This window comes from Lynx rufus, unplaced genomic scaffold (assembly GCF_022079265.1).
Source record: "Lynx rufus isolate CCGP_SWC_20201006 ecotype Redwood Valley unplaced genomic scaffold, mLynRuf1.p SCAF_2, whole genome shotgun sequence".
Classification (NCBI taxonomy): domain Eukaryota; kingdom Metazoa; phylum Chordata; class Mammalia; order Carnivora; family Felidae; genus Lynx; species Lynx rufus.
In genome coordinates this window covers 194,892,814-194,907,775 of record NW_025814834.1, presented here as the reverse complement: position 1 = coordinate 194,907,775, position 14,962 = coordinate 194,892,814, and the positions used below count along the sequence as shown (strand labels likewise).

At 36.9% G+C, this 14,962-nt stretch overlaps 1 protein-coding gene across 1 annotated transcript in view; it reads left to right on the top strand.

The window, feature by feature from the left end:
• Nucleotides 1-14,962, top strand: part of AGO3 (argonaute RISC catalytic component 3) — a 116,294-nt gene that overhangs the window by 84,268 nt on the left and 17,064 nt on the right. Inside the window, exons 13-14 of the mRNA XM_047084531.1 lie at nt 10,097-10,256; nt 11,710-11,800. Of these exons, the coding sequence (XP_046940487.1) occupies nt 10,097-10,256; nt 11,710-11,800 (251 nt within the window). The remainder of the gene's footprint in view (nt 1-10,096; nt 10,257-11,709; nt 11,801-14,962) is intronic.

The following is a 14,962-nucleotide window of genomic DNA, read 5'->3' as shown; positions in this document are numbered from 1 at the left end:
AAAGTATAGTTTTCAAACTACTGAATGGAGTATAGTCATTTAGGTTTAGAAATGATAGAACAGGTGGAAACAATCTACTAAACTAAAAGGCAGCCTACAGAATGGCAGAAGATATTTGCAAACAACATATCTGATAGTATCCAAAATCTATAAAGAACTTACCAAACTCAACACCCAGAAAATAAATAACCCAGTTAAGAAATGGGCAGAAGGCGCCTGGGTGGCTCAGTCAGTTAAGTGTGTGACTTGATTTCAACTTGGGTCATGATCTTGCGGTTCGTGCATTCAAGCTCTGCATCAGGCTCTGCGCTGAAGCTGGAGCCTGCTTGGGATTTTCTTTCCCCCTCTGTCTCTGCCCCTGCCCTACTCGTGCACTGTCCCTCTCCCTCTCCCCCTTTTCCCCCTTTCCCCCTCTCCCCCTCTGCCTGTCCCTCTGCCTCTCCCTCTCTCCCTCTTCCCCTGTCCCCCTTTCCCTCTGCCTCTCCCTCTCTCAAAAATAAAGGGCAGAAGACATGAGTAGACATTTTTCCAAAGACATCCAGATGGCAAACAAACACATGAAAAGATCCTCAACATCATTCGTGATCAGGGAAATACAAATCAAAACCATGATGAGATACCACCTCACACCTGTCAGAATAGCTAAAATTAACAACACAAGAAACAATAGGTGTTGGTAAGGATGCAGAGAAAGGAGAACTCACTTGCACTGTTGGTGGAAATGCAAACTGGTGCAGCCACTCTGGAGGATAGTATGGAGGTTCCTCAGGAAACTAAAAATAGAACTACTCTATGATCCAGCAATTGCATTATTAGGTATTTACCCAAAAGATACAAAAATACAGATTTGAAGGTGTACATGCTGCACCTCATTGTTTATATAGCAGCATTATCAACAGCAGCCAAACTATGGAAAGAGCCCAAATATCCATTGACTAATGACTGGGTAAGGAATATACAGTATTTATATACGATGGAATTACTCAGCCATCAAAAAGAATGAAATCTTCCCATTTGTAATGACATGGTTGGAGCTAGAATGTATTATACTATGCAAGATAAGTCAGTCCAAGAAAAACAAATATGATACAATTTTACTGATATGTGGAATTTAAGAAACAAAACACATAAACGTGTGGGAAGGGAGAGAAGAGGGAAACAAACCACAACAGACTTTATTTTTTAATGTTTATTTATTTTGAGAGAGATGTTGGAGGGAGGGGAGGGAGGTGAGAATCCAAAACAGGCCCCATGCTGTCTGCGTGGAGCCCAACAGGGGGCTCAACCCCACAAACCATGAGATTACAACCTATGCCGAAATCAAGAGTTGGATGCTTTAACTGACTGAGCCACCATGCACCCCAACCACAACAGACTCTTAATGATAGAGAATAAACTGGGGGTTGACGGAGGTGGGTGGAAGATGGGCTAGGGTGGAGTGATGGGTACTGAGGAGGGCACTTGTGATAAGCACTGGGTGTTATATGTAAGTGATGAATCACTAAATTCTACTCCAGAAACCAATATTGCACTGTATGTTAACAAACTTAAATCTAAATTAAAAAAAAAAATTTTAAATGATAAAAGTGCCTTAGTGGCTCATTTGGTTGAGTATCTGACTCTTGATTTTGGCTTAGGTCAGGCTCCCAGGGTCATGGGATTGAGCCCCATGTCAAGCTCCACCCTGAGCATGGAGCCTGCTTAAGATTCCTTTTTCTTTTTCTTTTTTTTTTTTATGTTTATTTATTTATTTTGAGAGAGAGCGAGCACGCAGTCACGTGCACAAAGGTAGGAAGAAGCAGAGGGGGAAAAAGAGACACAGAGAAAGAATCCCAAGCAGGCTCTATGCTATCAGTGCAGAGCCTGACATGAGGCTCAGTCTCACCAACCTTGAGATCATGACCTGAGCTGAAATCAAGAGCTGGATGTTTAATGGACTGAGCCACCAGAGGTGCCCCAGAGCCTGCTTAAAATTCTCTCTCTCCCTCTGCCCTCCTCCCCAACTCACATTCTCTCTCTAACTCTTAAAAAAAAAAAAAGAAGGATAGAACTGTTCACAAAGGAGAAATTGTTAGATTTACTACATAAAAATTCAATTTTCTATATCTCACAAATATATAATGATAATAAATAAATGGAAACCAATAGAATCTAAAAAGTGTTTGCAGCAAATGGAGACAACAGAGGGCTAGTTTATTATTAAAATATCCATATAGATCTGTTATTGTGATCAAAGAAAAAATCCTTATATTCTTATAGATTAGTGAGCAAGAATATAAACCAAAATTTCTCAAGAAAAAACAAAACCAGTTATATGAGAAAGTATTGGTTTTCACTAAAAGTTAAAGAAAACTACAAGTAAATAAAAGGAAAAATTTTAGGAGCAGCTGGGTGACTCAGTTGGTTGAACATTAGACTCTTGGTTTTCGCTCAGGTCATGATCCTGAGGTGGTGGGATCGAGCCCCATGTTGGACTCTGCTCTGGGTATGGAGCCTGCCTGAGATTTTCTCTTGCTTTCCCCCACTCAAGTACATTCACTCTTTCTGTTTATTTTTTTTATTTTTTTTTCACTCTTTCTGTTTAAAAAAAAAATGAAAGAAAAATTTTATGTTACTAAATTAGCAAATGTATTTAAATATTGTAATACTTAGTGCTTGTGAGTATGAAGTGAATCTAGAATTTTAATATATTGCTGATGGCAGTTAAATTGATAATATCCTATCAAAAGTATAAAAATGTGTTTGTGTGATTCAGTAATTTCAATTACAAAAAGGTGTTCAAAGGAAAGAATTCATAATGGAGAAAATTCTATGCACAGAATTTTCATAATGGTATCTGTGATATTAAAAAACTATTGAGAGGGTGCTTGGTTGGCACAGTTGGTTAAGCATCTGACCTCGGCTTAGGTCATTATCCCATGGTTTGTGGGTTCCATTCCCACATTGGGCTCTATGCTGACAGCTCAGAACATGGAGCCTACTTTGGATTCTGTGTCTCCCACTCTCTCTCTGGCCCTCCCCCACACATGCCTTATCTATCTCTCAAAAATAAACCTTTAAAAATAAATAAGACTATTGAGAACTGGCTTTAAACAATGAGTAAGCTATAATATGTTAATAAAATAGTATGCAGTGGTTACAAACAATGTTATAAAATTCAAAAGATATTTTTAGTGGTGCCTGGGTAGCTCAGTTGAACCGACCAACTTCCGCTCAGGTCATGATCTCTCAGCTTGTGAGTTCAAACCCCAGGTTGAGCTGTGTGCTAACAGCTCAGAGCCTTGATCCTGCTTTGGATTCTGTGTCTCCCTCTCTGTCTCTCTGTCCCTCCCCCACTCATGCTCTGTCTCTCCTTCAGAAATAAATAAACATTAAAAAAAAAAAAAAAAAAAAAAAAAGCACAGAGCCCAGTGCAGGGCTCGAACTTATGAGCTGTGAGATCATGACCTGAGCTGAAGTCAGATGCTTAACCAACTGAGCCACCCAGGCAACCCCCCAAAAAAAGATATTTTAAAAACTGATAAAATACAGAAGCTTGAACTCAAAGAATTTGTAAATCAATAAGGAAAGGACAAACAACTCAACTGAAAAATAGACAAAGGACATAAAACAGAAAAACAAATGAAACAAATGGTCAGTTATCTGATGAAAAGATGCTCAGCCTCATTAGTCATTAAGAAAATATGAACTTGAATAAGTAATTTTTTACTAATAATCATAATACCCATTTCTGGCAAAAATAAAAATAAATATTGACTCTCATACACTGTTCATGGGAGAGAAAGTTGGTATTACCATAGCCTCCTAGCTGACATTCTTGCCTGCATTCCCTGTAGTTCCTTTTCAGTCCATTCTCTACATTTCTTCTCGTGCAATTTTTTAATTAATACATTTTTTTTTTATTTTAGATATACAGAAAAATTAAGCAGATAGTGTAGAGAGTTCCTATATATTTACCCCTTCCTCTGCAAAGTTTTCCCTGTTATTAACATCTTGTATTGGTGTGGTACATTTAATGAACCAATACTGATAAATCATTAATTGATTTATAAATAAATAAAATTTATAAATCTTAATTAATGTAAAAGCTTACATTAAAGTTCACTTTTTGTGTTGGACAGGCCTGTGGGTTTTGATAAATGTAAAACATCATATATATACAGTATCATAAAAAATAGTTTCATGGCTCTAAAAATCCCCTGTACTCCACCTGTTCATCCCTCCCTGTCTCTCCTCAAAACCTTGACACCCACTGGCCCTTTTGTTTCTATAGTTTTGCCTTTTCTAAGATGTTGTATAGTTGGACTCATACAGTATGTGCCCTTTCTAATTGGCTTCTTTCACTTAGCAGTACGCATTTAAGGTTCCTTCATGTCTTTTTGTAGCTTGATAAGTCATTTCTTTTTACTGCTGAAAAATATTCCATTGTATAGATGTATTAGTTTGTTATCCATTTAACCTGTTTTTACCTCGTAATCAAGAAGGATGTTTTCATTGCTTCCAGTTTTTTGGCAATTATGATTGCTGCTGTAAACATTCACGTGCAGGTTTTTGGATAGACATAAATAAGTTTCCAACTGACTTGGGTAAATAGGAACACAATTGCTTTACCTTTTGGTGAGACTGCCAAAATGTCTATACTCGGGCACTGGCTGGCTCAGTCAGAAGAGCATGAGACTTTTGATCTTTGGGTCATGAGTTTGAGACCAATATTGACTGTAGAGACTGCTTAAACAAGTAAATGAATAAACTTTTTTTTCTTTTTTTTTTTAATTTTTTTTTAATGTTTATTTATTTTTGAGACAGAGAGAGACAGAGCATGAATGGGGGAGGGTCAGAGAGAGAGGGAGACACAGAATCGGAAGCAGGCTCCAGGCTCCGAGCTGTCAGCACAGAGCCCGACGCGGGGCTCGAACTCACGGACAGTGAGATCATGACCTGAGCTGAAGTCGGACGCTTAACCGACTGAGCCACCCAGGCACCCCTGAATAAACTTTTTAAAAATGGGTGTACCATTTTGTATTCCCACAGCAACGAATAAAAGTTCCTGTTGTGTACTACATCCTCTTCAGTATTTAGTATTGTCAATTTTTAAATATTTTAGCCATTCTAATAAATTTGTAGTGTATCTGACTGTTGTTTTAATTTTCAATTCCTTAGTGACACATAATGTTGAGAATCTTTTCATGTGCTTACTTGCCATCTACATATCTTCTTCTTTTTTTTAATATGAATTTATTGTCAAATTTGTTTCCATACAACACCCAGTGCTCATCCCAACAGGTGCCCTCCTCAATGCCCATCACCCACTTCCCCCTCCCTCCCACCCCCCATCAACCCTCAGTTTATTCTCAGTTTTTAAGAGTCTCTTATGGTTTGGATCCCTCCCTCTCTAACTTTTTTTTTCCTTCCCCTCCCCCATGGTCTTCTATGTTAAGTTTCTCAGGATCCACGTAAGAGTGAAAACATATGGTATCTGTCTCTGTATGACTCATTTCACTTAGCATAACACTCTCCAGTTCCATCCACCTTCCTACAAAAAGCCATATTTCATTCTTTCACATTGCCACATAGTATTCCATTGTGTATATAAACCACAATTTCTTTATCCATTCATCAGTTGATGGACATTTAGGCTCTTTCCGTAATTTGGCTATTGTTGAAAGTGCTGCTATAAACATTGGGGTACAAGTGCCCCCTATGCATCAGCACTCCTGTATCCCTTGGGTAAATTCCTAGCAGTGCTATTGCTGGATCATAAGGTAGATCTATTTTTAATTTTTTGAGGAACCTCCACACTGTTTTCCAAAGTGGCTGCATCAGTTTGCATTCCCACGATCAGTGCAAGAGGGTTCCCATTTCTCCACATCCTTGCCAGCATCTATAGTCTCCTGATTTGTTCATTTTAGCCACTCTGACTTGGCATGAGGTGGTATCTCAGTGTGGTTTTGATTTGTGGTTTTGATTTCCCTGATGAAGAGTGACGTTGAGCATCTGTATATCTTCTTTAGTGACATGTCTATTCCAGCCTTTCACCCACTTTTAAGTTGTTTTCTTATTTTTCAGTTCTAAGAGTTCTTGTATATTTTGGTTTCAAGTTCTTTATCATATATGTATTTTGCATTTATTTTCTTCCAGTCTGGCCTGTCTTTTCATCCTCTTAACAGTTTCTAGGGGTGCCTGGGTGGCTCTGTTGATTAAGGGTCTAACTTCGGCTCCAGTCATGATCTCACAGTTCATGAGTTCAAGCCCCACATCGGGCTGTCAACATGGAGCCCATTTCAGATCCTCTGTCTCCCCCTTTCTGCCCTTTCCCTGCTCATGCTCGCACTCACGCTCTCTCTGTCTCAAAAATAAACATTTAAAAAAAGAGTTTCTAATGTTAATAAAGACTAAAAGTCTCTAATGTTAATAAAGTCCAACTCATTAATTTTTCTTTCACAGATCATGTTTTCGGGGTTATAATTAGAGCTTGTTGCAAGGCCACCTGGGTGGCTCAGATGAGCGTCTGACTTCAGCTCAGCTTTGATCTCATAGCTCATGAATACAAGCTCCGTGTTGGGCTTTGTGCTGACAGCTCAGAGCCTGGAGCCTGCTTCAGATTCTGTGTGTTTGTGTCTCTCTCTCTGCCCCAACCCATTCGCATTCTGTCTCTGTCTCTCTCAAAAATAAATAAAAAGTAAAAAAAAAAAAGAAAAAAAAATTAGAACCTGTTACCAAGCCCAGGGTTACATGAGATTTCTTCTATGTTACTTTCTAGTAGCTTTGTAGTTTTTTTTATATATATATAGGTTTATAACTCATTTTGAGTTACTTCCCGTGAAAGATGTACTGTCTGTTACTAGATTCAGTTTTTTTGCATGTCACTATCCAGTTCTTCCAGTTCTATTTGTTGGAAGGACTATCTTTCTGCATTAAGTTGCCTTTGCTACTTTGTCAAAGATTGATTAACTATATTTGTGTGTCTATTTCTTGGCTTTTTATTTTGTTCCATTGGTCTATATGTCTATTTATTTGCTAACATCACAGTCTTGATACTAATGTAAGTCTTAATGTCAGGTAGTGTCAGTTCTCTGACTTTGTTCTTCTTCACTATTGTGTTAGCTATTCTAAATCTTTTGCCTCTCTGTATAACCTTTAGAATCTGTTTGCAATATCCACAAAATAATTTGCTGAGATTTTTATTAGGATTACATTGAGTCTATTAATCAGGCTGGAAAGAATCGACATCTTAAAAATGTTAAGTTTTCCCATCCTTGAAGACGTACTGTCTCTCTGTTTAGAGGCTCTTTGACTTTTTATCAGAATTTTACAATTTTGTATAGATCCTGTACACATTTTGTTAGATTTATACCCAAGTGTATCTTTTTTTTTCTTTTGATACTAATGTGAATGGTAATTGTGTTTTTCATTTTCAATTTCAGTTGTTCATTTTTGGCATTTAGGAAAGCAGGTGACTTTTGTATATTTACTTTGTATCATGCAACCCTACTATAGTCACTTATTAGTTCCAGGAGGTGTTTCTTTCATTCTTTGGGATTTTCTACCAAGACAGTCATGTATCCTGTGAACAGTTTTATTTCTTCCTTCCTAGTCTGTATACTTTTAATGTAATATACACATATTTTGGAATTTCCCAGCTATCTTTCTGTTACTGATTTCTAGTTTAATTCTGCTGTGGTCTGAGACCATATTTAGTATGATTTCTGTTCTTTTAAATTTGCTAAGTTATGTTTTTGGACCAGAATGAGGTCTGTCTTACTGAATGTTGTGTATAAGTTTGAGAAGAATGTATATTCTTGCGGTTATTAAGTGAAGTATTTTATAAATGTCTTTTAACTGCAGTTATTTAATGATGCTGTTCAAGTCTACTGTATTTGCTTCTTTTATAGCAGCTGCACCATTTTGCATTCCTACCAGTAGCGCACCAGGGTTCTAGTTTTTCCATATCCCAGCAATACTTGTCATTTTCTTTTCTTTTTTTTTTTTTTCCTTTTTGGTAATAACCTCCTAATGGGTATGAAGTGGTATCGTGTTGTGGTTTTGATTTGCATTTCCCTAATAATTAGTGATGTGGAGCATCTTTTAATGTGACTATTAGCCGTTTGTACATCTTCAAAGACATTGTGTATTTAGAGCCTCACACAGTACTAGCATGTATTAGGTGCACATTAAATATTTGTTGAGTGAATGAATAAACCTTTTTGGAGAGCAATTTATCAGTATCTACAAAAATGTTAAATATATATACCTCTGACCCCTCAATTCTATTTGTAGAAATGTATCCTGAAGCTGTAGTTACATAACCAAACAAAAATAAATGTACAGGGATATTATTTGTGTAGCTTTGTTTGAAATAATGAGAACCTGGAACAAGCTATAAACATATCTGTGTATGACTGATTAGATTCTTTATGACATTTAAAAACAGACTGTTGGGGCGCCTGGGTGGCGCAGTCAGTTAAGCGTCCGACTTCAGCCAGGTCACGATCTCGCGGTCCGTGAGTTTGAGCCCCACATCAGGCTCTGGGCTGATGGCTCAGAGCCTGGAGCCTGTTTCCGATTCTGTGTCTCCCTCTCTCTCTGCCCCTCCCCCATTCATGCTCTGTCTCTCTCTGTCCCAAAAATAAATAAACGTTGAAAAAAAAAATTAAAAAAAAAAATAAATAAAAACAGACTGTTATTATTACAAATAATAGCAATTTATATATTAAGATTCAGAATATACTACATTATTAAATGAAAATGCCAGTTTGCAAAGTAGAATGCAGGTTTGCTTTTAAAATTAATTAATTAATTAATTTATTTATTTATTTATTCCTTCCTTCCTTCCTTCCTTCCTTCCTTCCTTCCTTCCTTCCGTCCATGTGTGGGGCACCTGAGTGGCTCAGTTGGTTAAGCATCTGGCCCTTGATTTCGGCTCTGGTCATGATCTCATGGTTGGTGATTTCAAGCCTTGCATCGGGATCTGTGCTGACAGCTCAGGGCCCTCTTTGGATTCTCTCTCCTTCTCTGTCTCTGCCCTGCTCTCTTTCTCTCTCTCAAAATAAACATTGAAAAGAAACATTTTCTATGTGTTTTATAAAAAAGAAGGTATGTATACTGAACTCTTTATGGTTGTCATAATGGCAAAGAGAAGGAAAGTTACAGGGACCTTTTATTCTTTACATTGTAAAGACTTTTTATTTTATTTTTTAAATGTTTATTTATTTTGAGAGAAGGAACATACATGGGAGAGTTTGGGGGGGGGGGGCAGGTACAAAAAGAGAGACAGAGAGAATCCTAAGTGGACTCTGGCAGCACAGAGCCTGACTCAAGGCTTGAACTCACGAACCGTGAGATCATAACCCAAGCCAAGACCAAGAGTCATACACTTAATTAACGAACTAAGCCGCCAAGGTGCCCCATACACTGTAAAGACTAATTTTAAGTTAAAAGTTGCAAAATAAGGGGGCGCCTGGGTGGCGCAGTCGGTTAAGCGTCCGACTTCAGCCAGGTCACGATCTCGCGGTCCGGGAGTTCGAGCCCCGCGTCGGGCTCTGGGCTGATGGCTCAGAGCCTGGAGCCTGTTTCCGATTCTGTGTCTCCCTCTCTCTCTACCCCTCCCCCGTTCATGCTCTGTCTCTCTCTGTCCCAAAAATAAATAAACGTTGAAAAAAAAAAATTAAAAAAAATAAATAAATAAATAAAAGTTGCAAAATAAGATTGAATGCTATAACTATACTATGAGTATAACTGCATTAAAATAATATAAATGAGAAAATCACTGGAAGAAAGTACAATAAAATGCTAACAAGGGATTATGTGTGATATTTTTCTTTCTGGATTTTCAGTTATTATGATTATATTATTTTTATGATGACAAAAATATACTTTCTTACATAAAGAAGAAAACAAATGGGAAAATTATCACTAAATATTTAAGCTAATCTTCAAGGCAGTATACTTTAAATTATAACAGCATTGTTTTAGTATTGTTATAATTTTTAGAGTCCTGTAATCCAGTGATGTATTTCAAGGGGGGAAATATAGTAGCTTAGTTTTCAGTGAAGCTTGACCTTTTTTCTAACTGGAGGTATTTGTATTTGTTCCATAGCGGAAGTGAAACGTGTAGGAGATACACTTTTGGGTATGGCTACGCAGTGTGTCCAAGTCAAGAATGTAATAAAAACATCCCCTCAAACTCTCTCAAACTTGTGCCTAAAGATAAATGTTAAACTCGGAGGGATCAATAATATTCTTGTACCTCATCAAAGGTAAGATAAGCTAATCACTTAATTAAATGTTAATTACTTTTCATCTTAATTTTTCCATATATCACTATATCTAAAATCAGTGTAAGAGACATTTTTGATAATTCCTGCCATGGGAGATAAGTAGACATTTTAGCAAAAAAATTTAAGGCAAGATTAAGAGATTCCCTTGTGAAAAATCCCCTTTCAACTCCATTTTTATTTAGTATATACAAATAATCTCTTTCCCAGCTAGAAAGTATTTGAGAACTTTACGTATTTCTCACTGGAGAGCTCAACTTGAAGAATTTTCTCGTTACTTGATAGTCCTCTTTAATCTGGGGAAGGGAAGAATGGAGGGTCTTGGGTGGGGCATGTCAGTTAAGTGAATCATTTAAGTGAGCCTTGTCAACCTCTGCTACCTTCAGTGGGACAACAGATGTTACTGTCAGATTGTTATCATGTCTAAGAGCTCTTAGGAAGAATGACATAATGACCTAGAAACAGGTGCTGGGCAAGAGACTGAGAATTGAACAACAGGTTTCCTTTTAATAGTTGAAGCAACTGAGGCTTTAAAAAAATATCTTGACTAGAATGCACCACAGATAAGCTTTAGAATAAGGATAGACCCATGTGTGTTTGGCACAAAAGCCCTTTTTGTTTTGTTTTTCCATGCTGTCTGTTAAATAGATGAGAATCATAAATGAGATGGGTATAGAATTCTATCAAGTCCACCAACTAAGAGACAATCATTTGAATCTTAAAGGATATAATTGTTGGTTTTCTTTAATGTTTATCTTTTTTGAGAGAGAACACAAGCAGGAGAGAGAGGGAGAATTCCAAGCAGGCTCTGCACTGTCAGCACAGAGCGTTATGAGGGGCTCTGTCTCATGAACCATGAGATCATGACCTGAGCCGAGATAAGGAATTAGATGCTTAACTGACTGAGCCACCCAGGCACCCCATAAAGGATATCGTTTTTTAAATAAAATGACTGACCAACTACTTTATGACTGTTAAGTATTTATACTTTTGGCCACAGGAAGGGGAGTAGTAGATTCCTGTAATCCTTTTCAGTGAAAAGGTTAATGATTCTTTTTCTCCTTGAGAGATTACATAGTTTAAATGTAAATAGATTACAGAAAGATTGATACAAACTGGGATTAATATGAGGCAGTTTATCATTTTATGCCTCTTATGAAGAATGCCTGCCCTTTGCAACCACCAGCACCAATGCTTAAGGCAGAAAATTGCTCTGAATAGGACATTGGATAGACCTATTGTGATAGCTTCTACTTCATTGAGTTAGGGATTCATGAATGAAGAGAATAAAACAGTAATTCAGGCCTTTGAAGCTGTCTGTGTAAGATCTCCTCTGTGCTGTGTCAGCAACTTGTATTTGTGTGGCAGTAGTATGAACAGATAAATGCATTATGAAAAAATGAATTATCTAACTCTTTTAAAAAATGTGTTTAAGACCTTCTGTGTTCCAGCAACCCGTGATCTTTTTGGGAGCAGATGTCACTCATCCACCAGCTGGTGATGGGAAGAAGCCTTCTATTGCTGCTGTGAGTGTCATTAGGTTTATCTTGTCTAAAGTTTAGAGGATCAACATTTTGGTTTCAGCTTTTTGAATTTTAATGACATTTTTTCTTTGAAACCAATTTTTATAAATATACATATCTAGAACGAATTTTCAAATAGTCTTTGGATATTTTTAAAAGGATGATCATTCCCTTGGGGCACCTGGGTAGCACAGTTAATCTTCCGACTTCGGCTCAGGTCATGATCTTGCAGTTTGTGAGTTTGAGCCTCACATTGGGCTCTGCCAACAGCTCAGAGCCTGGAGCCTGCTTCAAATTCTGTGTCTCCCTCTCTCTGCCCTTCCCCTGCTTACTCTCTGCCTCTCTCTCAAAAAATGAATAAACATTTTAAAATTTAAAAAAAAAAGGTTAGGGGCGCCTGGGTGGCGCAGTCGGTTAAGCGTCCGACTTCAGCCAGGTCACGATCTCGCGGTCCGTGAGTTCGAGCCCCGCGTCGGGCTCTGGGCTGATGGCTCAGAGCCTGGAGCCTGTTTCCGATTCTGTGTCTCCCTCTCTCTCTGCCCCTCCCCCGTTCATGCTCTGTCTCTCTCTGTCCCAAAAATAAATAAACGTTGAAAAAAAATAAAAATAAATAAAAATAAAAAAAAAAGGTTATTCTCTGGTTTGGGGGCTACAAGTTACATATATTTATTAAATCAAGCTTATTAGTTGTATTATTCAAGTCTTTTGTTTCCTACTTTAATTTACCTATTTGACCTCTCTATTGATTATATATTTTCAGTTAGTTTTTATTTAAAGAGTTTATGTATTTCAGTAGTGTCTTTGCATTTTTTCAATGTAAAATTCTTCTACCTTTGTCCAGTCTAATACTTTGCACCTGAATTCTTTGTTTTAATACTACCGTTCCTACTTTTAACATTTTCCTTTTTTTTTTAATGTTTATTTATTTTTGAGAGCGCACCAGAAGGGAAGGGACATAAAGAGAGGGAGACACAGAATCTGAAGCAGGCTCCAGGGCCTGAGTGGTCAGCACAGAACCCAACATGGGGCTCGAACTCACGGACCGCAAGATCGTGACCTGAGCTGAAGTCGGTCGCTTAACTGACTGAGCCACCCAGACACCCAACATTTGCCTTTTATGTCTCTGCCCACCTCTATGTTTGTAAAGTTTCGTCAGTTCTTTTAAGTGTAGTTCTTATAAACTTCAGAAAGCCAGATAATATTTTACCCACCTTGAAATTCCTTGATTTTTAACAAATACCAACATTTTGAAAATGTCAACATATTTTATCCATACTTGATAAATTTCACAAATTAAACTGTAAAATGTTTTACATATGTTTTCTGTTACCTTTATAATAAACTTTACATAAATCTTAAGTTACAACAACCTGGTACATTTTATTTGTCCATGTAAATGATAGTAATGTTAAAATTCTTAAGATTCCAAAGCTATTTTTATTAGTGAAGGAAACTTGCTTTTATCTGTTAGTAAATTTTATTGCTTTTTATTCTTATAGTTACGCATGAATTGTCATTTTACATGTCCTAGAGGTAGTATTGAGCCACTTCCGATATTCATAAAAATGCTTATAGAAGATGAAATTATTTTTTCAAAAAAAATTCAAAAGACTTACTTTGAATTTGCTATCTTAGGGTCATTTTCCGAGAAAATTTAAGCCTAGCTTAAATTTTGGACTTCTGGGTAGTCATTGTCCTTTTCTACTAAATCCATTTCTGCCAAATATCCATTTTCTTTTATTATTATCAGAGGTCTTGTAAATAGAATTTATTAATTCTTTTTGCTATATGGCTTCTATTCCCAAGAACTTAAAGACCAGTGTGAAAAACAAATGTAAGTAATAAATGCCACATAGTATAATAGATACTACTTTAATAGCAATATAAATTAAAATTTAGATCACAAAAACCTGGTGTGTTGAGAACGTTGAGCAGTGTAGGAAATTGGAATGCAGTATAGCAGATGTGAGGCTAGTAAGCTTTTGTGTGGCTTTTTGTGCCATACACAAAGGGGTATAGATTTACTTGTTAGTAATGAGATACCATTAAGAGGAACGAAATGGCTAGAGTTCTTTTTTTTTTAACCTATAGATGATAAAGTGGATAAAATCCTGTGTACATAGTAGACAAGTTCTAGTTCATTTCTTTAAAAACTCTTGATTATTTTCTAGTCTGACCTAACACAGAAGAGAAACATAAGAATTTTCCATATTTTGGTTTCAAGTAATAAGGCATTAAATTACTGACAGGAAGTTAGGTGCTCTTTTGAAGTACTATTTTTTATTATTTTTAATTGAAGTATAATTGACCCATAATTGCAACGTAATGATTTGATATATGTATATATTGTAAAAAGATGTATACAGTAAGTCTAATTAACATCTGTTACCATACATAGTTACAAAATTTTTTCTTGTAATGAGAACTTTTCAGATTTACTCTCTTAACAACTTTCAAATATTCAATACAGTGTTATTAATGATAGTCATCATCATACTGCATGCTATACAGTACCTCTCAATGACAGAATTTATTTTATAACTAGAAATTTGTATCTTTGAACCCCCTTCCCCATTTCATCCATCACCCACCCCCTGCCTCCAGCAGCTAACAATCCAGTCACTGCATCTATGAGCTTGGTTGCTTTTGTTTTATTTTGTTATGTTTTGCTTTACTCCACATAGAAGTGAGATCATGTGGTATTTGTCTTTCTCTCTCTGACTTTTTTGACTTGTATAATGCCTTCAAAGTCCACCCATATTTGCACAAATGGCAAGATTTCATCCTTATTTATTTATGGCTGAGTAATATAATATTCCATTGTTTATATATGCTACATTTTTTTAATGCTTTCATCCATTGATGGACACTTACGTTGTTTCCACATCTTGACTACATGTACAGTGAACATGGGGTTACAGAGTTCCATTTTAGAAATATGGCTTTGATATAGATCCTACACTGGAAGAAAGAGAAGCTGGAGGCAGAGTGACCAGCTGGTTCTCAGACTCAGCTCTGATTAGAATGATGTGTAGACATTTAAAAAATATTTGGGTTCCAGGGGCACCTGGGTGGCTCAGTCAGTTAAGCGTCTGACTCTTGATTTTGGCTTAGGTCGTGATCTCATGATTCACGGGTTTGAGCCCTGCGCTAGCAGCACGGAGC